Source organism: Cicer arietinum, chromosome 6 (genome assembly GCF_000331145.2).
Source record: "Cicer arietinum cultivar CDC Frontier isolate Library 1 chromosome 6, Cicar.CDCFrontier_v2.0, whole genome shotgun sequence".
Classification (NCBI taxonomy): domain Eukaryota; kingdom Viridiplantae; phylum Streptophyta; class Magnoliopsida; order Fabales; family Fabaceae; genus Cicer; species Cicer arietinum.
Window position 1 is genome coordinate 15,693,006 of NC_021165.2, and position 7,204 is coordinate 15,700,209.

A 7,204-nucleotide genomic window follows, 5' to 3' on the forward strand; every position below is an offset into this window, starting at 1 on the left:
AGTGCTTAGGAAAACATGTCATATGAAGTTAAGAATTCATGTTTGGGATGGTTTAAGAGATTGAAAGGCAATCAAAAGTCGTTTCTAATTCTTGTGTCATACGCCTTCTTTTAATCAAATTTAAGGAAAATTGGGCAAATTAAGGAACCAATTCACGTGAATCTCCTAAATATATGCAAATAAGTCCAAAACTGTTGGTTCTGAAAAATTAGGATGGCTTCACTATTATCTTTCTTTGCAAGTTCTTTCAATCTATCACTAGTGAACAAACTGTTTCATCAGCCCTTTTGTTTCTTAACAACTTTATACTTTCTTTCAGGCATAATTAATGGCATTGAGAAAAGAAAATGATGTAATAAATTAATGATGTGATAAAAAAAGATAAATAAAAATATAATAAAGTGTTGAATGCAGATCTGCAATGACATATCTAAGGAAAGGTATGCATCAGTACCGACCCCTCCCTTCCTTAAATATTATATATATATATATATATAAAACAATGTACTAAAATTGATTTTTATTTATAAAAATATATATTCTATGTATTGCAAAGATTACAAGAATATAGCTCAAAAGGAATGTCCATTGTAATTTTCAATGTGAGAATAATTATTTTGTTTTTAATTGTATTTTTTAATTAATTTATGTGTAAAATAAATAAGTTTGTCATTTATTGTGAAACGAAAAAATTAAAATATTCAATAATTTCTCGAGAGTAATATATGTGATCATATTCCGGCCCTCTGTGCAATATTTTCTAAATTCGTATCAAAATCAAGGATGTATAATATATTATAATTGTAAGTACAAATAATTAATTTTACACTTATTAAACCATCCACAATGGATAACACAGTTTTTTCATATTTAAATGTCTTTCGTGTATAAACATTACTTAAAACTTAATCATTGAAAGTTGAAACTCTCTCACCCCACTTTTAAAAAGAAAATTATATAAGTCTCCCTAATAATTTCATGTCATCTATAAATAATTATATATCACTAATTTAAATATATTTAAATATTAGTTCAACTGACGAATAAAGGTATTATTATAATGAATACCATATATCGAATTCAAAATCAAGATTTTATAATTGCGTGTGAGTTTATCTATCATTTCATCTTCTAACAAAAGAAAAAATCATTGTAGTGAACGTAAATTATACTATAGCAGTCTCTAAATATAGCACCTCTTGATATTTTCTTTGTCCATTTTTATCTAACTTATTTCTATTTTCAATTGCATTAGTTATTTTTTTCCGTATCTACCCCTAACTATGAAATAAGTACTACATATTATCATCAAGTAAAACAATTTAGATTTAAATGTCTTTAATTCTTGTAATTATAATATTATTTTTTTTATTCTCGTAAATTTTTTGTTTGGTTTACATACTTAATTACAAATATAGTTTTAATTTAAAATAGTTCTTTCTTCCAACTTCCGTTACAAAAACTGTAACACCGTTAAATCTAAATATAATTAAAATATAACTTCTTGAACCTAAAAATAAATCCCCAACATGATTAAATTATAATTTTTATCAACCTAAAATTAATTCAAACTATTTCATTCTTCTTCCCCAAAAAAAAATCTAAAATTAACCCCAAATATTTCAGTCTTATTTCTCCAAATGTTTTATTCCTCTTCCCAAAAAAACTACACCCCTATGTGAATTAGGGTTAGGGTTTCAAATACAATATTAGTACAAAATTACGGATGTTTGTTTTTTCTTTCGATTGACTCACTTCAATTTTATTTGCATAAATGGATAGAAAAAATGAAATTAATAGAAGTTAGCGATTCAGAATTGGTTCAAAATGATTAACCAATTGTTTTTGTTATCAATTAATTTAATTATGAATCATCAATTATCATATCAGATCATTTTCAATTACGACTAACATTCCCAATTTGATTTCTAATAGTTCTAGTTCCACCAAGAATTTGGTTAAAGAATTGAAAAATTTGGTCAACCAAGAAATTTCCAAAGCAGGTTTCACCTTGAAACGATTATTATATAAGGTAAAAACTAAAAAAAATCTGAACCAACAATTTCAAAATAAATCACTGATATTATCTTAATATATTCGCTATCTTTGATAATATAATCCATATTGCCATCTTGCAATTAACTTGTTAGTGTTGATGCTCTAAACTCGAACCAACAATTTCAAAAGAAACTATTTTGAAGTTGTTAATATTAGGGAAGAAGAATGGAACATTTGGAGTTAATTTTATGTTAAAAAATGTTAATTTAATTATATTGAGGTTTATTTTTAGGTTAACAAAACACTACTAGAAAATTGCAATTTAGCTGCCGATTTTAGCGTCGGCTCCCGACTCCGACGCTACGTAGCGTCGGCATAGGCCTAGCCTACGCTAAGCTAATAAATGCTGATTTTTAATTTTGTTGACAAATAGCGTCGATGTGGCCGACGCTAAGTAAAATAAATCGGACGCTAGTTTATTTATTTATATTTTTATTTTAATATGTAGCGTCAGAGTGGCCGACGCTAGGTTCTTTTTAAATTTTTTAATATTATTTGTAAAATCAGATTGTGCCCTTAGATCGTAAAATCAGATTGTGCCCTTCTTTTGTTTTGAACCCTTCTCCTAAGTTTTGAACCCTTCTCTCACTGTTTCTCATCGTTGCCGTCCCCCTCTCGAACGATCAGACTCGTCACCGTCCCTCTCTCAGACTCGTCACCGTCCCCTCTCGAACCCGTCGTCGTTCAGTGTCGTCACCGTCATCGAACCCCTCTCGAACCTGTCGCCGTTCAATGTCGTCATCGAACCCTTCTCGAACCGTCCCTCTCTCGAACCCGCGCTCTCATCGGTGGTCGCTGTCTCACTCTCAAGGTAGCCGTTCACGTTTTTTCCCAAGATTGGAATTTCTAGTTTGACGTTTTCTGTTATTTGTTTATGGTTTCAGATTTTTAGTTATGCTTTCTGATTTTTAGAACCAAGATTAGAAGTTCTGCTTTCTGATTTTAGTGATGATGTGGATGAATGTGTGATTTTTAGAACCAAGATTAGAAGTTATGCTTTCTGATTTTTAGTGATGATGTGGATGAATGTGTGATTTTTAGAACCAAGATTAGAAATTCTGTTTTTGTGTGCTTTCTGTGTTTTGTGGCTTTTGTTTGGCTTTGATGGTCTGATTAATGTGTGGCTATGCCCAATTTTTTTTGATTAATGGTCTGATTAATGATGGTCTGATGTATGGTCTGATACTGGTTTCTGTAGTGCAAAATGAATGAATGACAGTAGCAGGTTTGGTTACTTGATAGCTAGCATTGGTTTCTGTTTTCAATATGAAAAATGAAACACCTTTTCTATACATGGGACAGAGGATACCTTCTTTCTTATTTTATATCACCAAACTGTATGTGATGAGAGAACTCAATTATCAAACCTAGCTAGAATCTAATTCTCTCAAATAAAGTCCTTAATTAAATCTGTCTCACTTAACATAATATTTAAGGCTATAATAAAAGTGTTTGAATTTTGTGTAGCAGGCTATTTTTAGTACAGATGCGGTGCCTAGTTGGGATAATATTGTTATTGCATATGAACCTGTATGGGCCATTGGAACTGGCAAAGTAGCCTCTCCCGAGCAAGCTCAGGAAGTACATGTGGCTCTCCGTGATTGGCTTAAGAATAATGTCTCAGCTGAAGTCGCATCTAAAACACAAATAATTTATGGAGGTAAATATTTTATTTTAATTTTAGTTGTATTTACACTTGTCATGAAAATTTAAGATGGTGTATAATAAATTTGCACACATTTTATTCAATGTCATGCACTCTCGTGCTGAGAAAACAACTTCTTTGCCATTGCTCCCATTATTTTTCTGTCAATCCATTCCTAAGATGCGTTATTTATGTACCACGTGAGTTCATTCTTCATTCTGCTAGGTTCATTTATGGAGCATGAATGTAATGGAACAATAGATTAACCAAAGGAAAAGTGTATCGTTTCTATCAATTAACTGCCTGGCATTTGTTGATAGGCTATATACTTGATAGCTTTAAACTTGTACATGTATAAATCTCTCATTGATATTAGATTAGCCGATTGCAGAAAGTTTATTTAAATTGAGTATATTTGCAACTATGAGTGGATATAGTTTCTTTTGAATTTTTTAATAGTAATTTTTTCTATCACAGCAGTGTTCCAATTTGATATATTAACATTACAATAAAATGTTTTTAGGATCTGTAAATGGGGGCAATAGTGCTGAGCTTGCAAAGAAAGAAGACATTGATGGATTTCTTGTTGGAGGTGCTTCATTAAAGGTACATGGTTTCTTCAAAAAAAATTTGACCTTAGTGGCCATACCATTAATGTATCACTTACAAGTTGATCTTGTCGAGATGCAGGGTCCTGAATTTGCCACCATTGTCAATTCAGTCACATCCAAGAAAGTCGCAGCTTGATTACTTATTGTGGTTTTTGCAATATGAGAGCATTAACGAATATGACAGTAATGACATTATGTGTCCTGTTATAATAGTGTGGTCATCAATCATCATAATCCCAATGTCACTAGCAACTTAGCACGATGGGTAGCAGTAAGCAAACTGCAGGCCTCAGCTCTAATTTCAGGTCAGTTACTTTCAATTCAAGACGCCTATCTAAATATATTTTCTCATTTTTCTTAATACTTTGTTTTTTTGTTGTGTATACTAATATCTCAAAAAATTAGTGCAACATGACTAACCATGTGTCCAATATGAAACTTATTTATAATAGTGACAAGAAATCACTAATGACCAAAAACAAAATTAAGAAATCACTAATTGACATATCTTAAATAATTTGGCTATCAACTAATTTAGTTTATACAACTTATCTTTTGCAAATTTAAAATGATGATGAGTTTTAAGGGCCTAATTGCTTGAGTAAGCCCATTTAAGGGTCATTTTGCCTGATCACTTAGGAACTTTTAGGTTTTGCCAGCAAGGGCCAGTTTTTGGGCTTCAGCCCTTTGTCTTTCTTGTGTCAGTAAAAAAAAAGTGATTGCTATTCCAGCTCCTATATTTGCTCATTTTTTCGACTTTTTATCTTATCTTAGTTTTCGGTAGTGTATTAAAGGCAGATGGGCAAACCTCGCCGAACTCTGTTTGTTGATTTTTTAAATATGCAAGTGAGGATAAATTTATATACTTTTTTATATATACAAATAGATATGTCTTTCTACTTATTATGATGGATAATAAGTAGGGGCTATAAAATGAAATTCAACAAAGCAGGGGCTATAAAATTAAAAATAATAAATTAAAATTTTGAACCTAGCGTCAGCCAATCCGACGCTACGTTACAAATTAAGTTGACTTTTATTTTACCTTAGCGTCGCCTGACCGACGCTACCAGTTTGTTGACTGTTGTTTGTTGACCTTAGCGTCGGCCATCCGACGCCACGTTTTTCATCCCATCTGACGTGGCAACTGACATTTTAGCGTCGGATGTTTCAACTTCACATCTACCGTCTGTCTAGCGTCGGTCATACCGACGCTAACATAGCGTCGGACGGTAATTTTCTGCCGCTGATGGTTAGTTTCGACCGTTTTAGCCTATGCCCGACTCCGACGCTAAATCAACGTTGGCGTTTGCCTTGTTAGCGTCGGTTTTAAGCCGACGCTAAAACCTGTTTTTCTAGTAGTGAAAGTTATGTTTTAATTATATTTAAGTTTAACGGTGTTACATATTTTATAACAAAAGTTTAATAAAAGAACTATTTTATAATAAAACAGTATTTGCAGGGATGTAAACCTAACAAAAAAAACTTATGAGTAACAAAATAAAAAACGGTTATAATTGCATAAACCAAAAATATATTTAAACCAACAACAACAAATTTAATATTATAACCAACTTTTTTAATTTAAGTGACTTTTCTATGAAATCTTGTATACGAGGTTGTAGTTGCTTATATTTGAGACCATATATTCGAGATGAGAAAGAGTACTTTATAAAAGATAACTGTTCCAAACTTTTTAATTTTTCAATCAAATATTTCCCCCATAATGAATAATAAACAAAAATAGATTAATTATACATATTAAAAAAATACTATTGATCACATTTAATATACATTATTTTAATAAAAATTTGAGTTTATTGTCTAAATTATCTTTAATAGTTGATAAATTAGTTTATTGGAAATATAAATTAATTATATTATTTAAATCAGAGATAGTTTAGAGATTTTGTCACTAAATAGAAGAGAAGTTATTAATCTTTGCATAATTTCATTACGATAAATATGATGAGTTAAAATGTTTCTATTTCATTATTATGGATAAAGTGATAATTTATTTATTTTAGTTAACCTTTCTATTAATTCTACTTTATCACTCTCAATTCAACATATTCTAGGTTGTGTTTTTATAGTAACGGTAAATACACTAATATTTAATAAAAATAATTTATTTAAAATATTATTTTATTTTTATACAATTTTATGTGTGCAATAACTAAATGTGATATTAATTGTGGAATTGAGAAGTATTAATTATCAAAGGAATTAAATCTTTTGTTCGTGTAACGAAGATTTTAGGGATCAAATATTTACTTTTATGTAGTAGAAAGACCTTACAATTAGAAGGAGAATAGGTGAATCCGCCTGACAGATTTTAGAAGTTTTTTTTTTAGCTTAAAAAGGTAAAGTTATACATCATATAAATCAATTTAGATTTATCATGCTAACCTATTTAACCTATTTAAGTAAACATAAATAATAATTTTTATAACTATTATTATTATTATTATATATTAGATTTTAAATTTTATGTTAAGTTATAAATGTATTTAACTTTTTGTAATTTAATCATATTATTTTATATTAATTTTTAATAAAATTTAAATATATTATAATAAAACAGAATTTAATTATAATGTCATATAAAATCAAATTCTTTCAAATATCATGTTAAATAAATTAAAAAAAAATTAATTCTATTGACATACTAGTTTGTTAATATATTAAAAAAAAAAAGTTTGGTAACTTATTTAAAAATCTTAATATAAAATAAAATTTTAAATATACTACTATATGGTAACTGACGTTCATAAAGGTTAGTCTTAAACCTAAAAAAGTTTATGACAAACTAAACTTAAATTTTAAATTTTTGGATAAATTAAATTTAAGTATTGCAAAGTCTAATTCAATTAGATCTATTTCTTTCCCT

The 7,204-nt window shown here is 29.2% G+C and overlaps 1 protein-coding gene across 1 annotated transcript in view; it reads left to right on the forward strand.

The window, feature by feature from the left end:
• LOC101497316 (triosephosphate isomerase, chloroplastic-like) overlaps positions 1-5,275 on the forward strand; it is a 16,758-nt gene extending 11,483 nt beyond the window's left edge. Inside the window, exons 2-5 of the mRNA XM_073369439.1 lie at positions 2,629-2,869; positions 3,529-3,718; positions 4,227-4,309; positions 4,394-5,275. Of these exons, the coding sequence (XP_073225540.1) occupies positions 2,629-2,869; positions 3,529-3,718; positions 4,227-4,309; positions 4,394-4,450 (571 nt within the window). The 3' untranslated portion in view covers positions 4,451-5,275. The remainder of the gene's footprint in view (positions 1-2,628; positions 2,870-3,528; positions 3,719-4,226; positions 4,310-4,393) is intronic.
• The last annotated feature ends 1,929 nt before the right edge of the window (positions 5,276-7,204 follow it).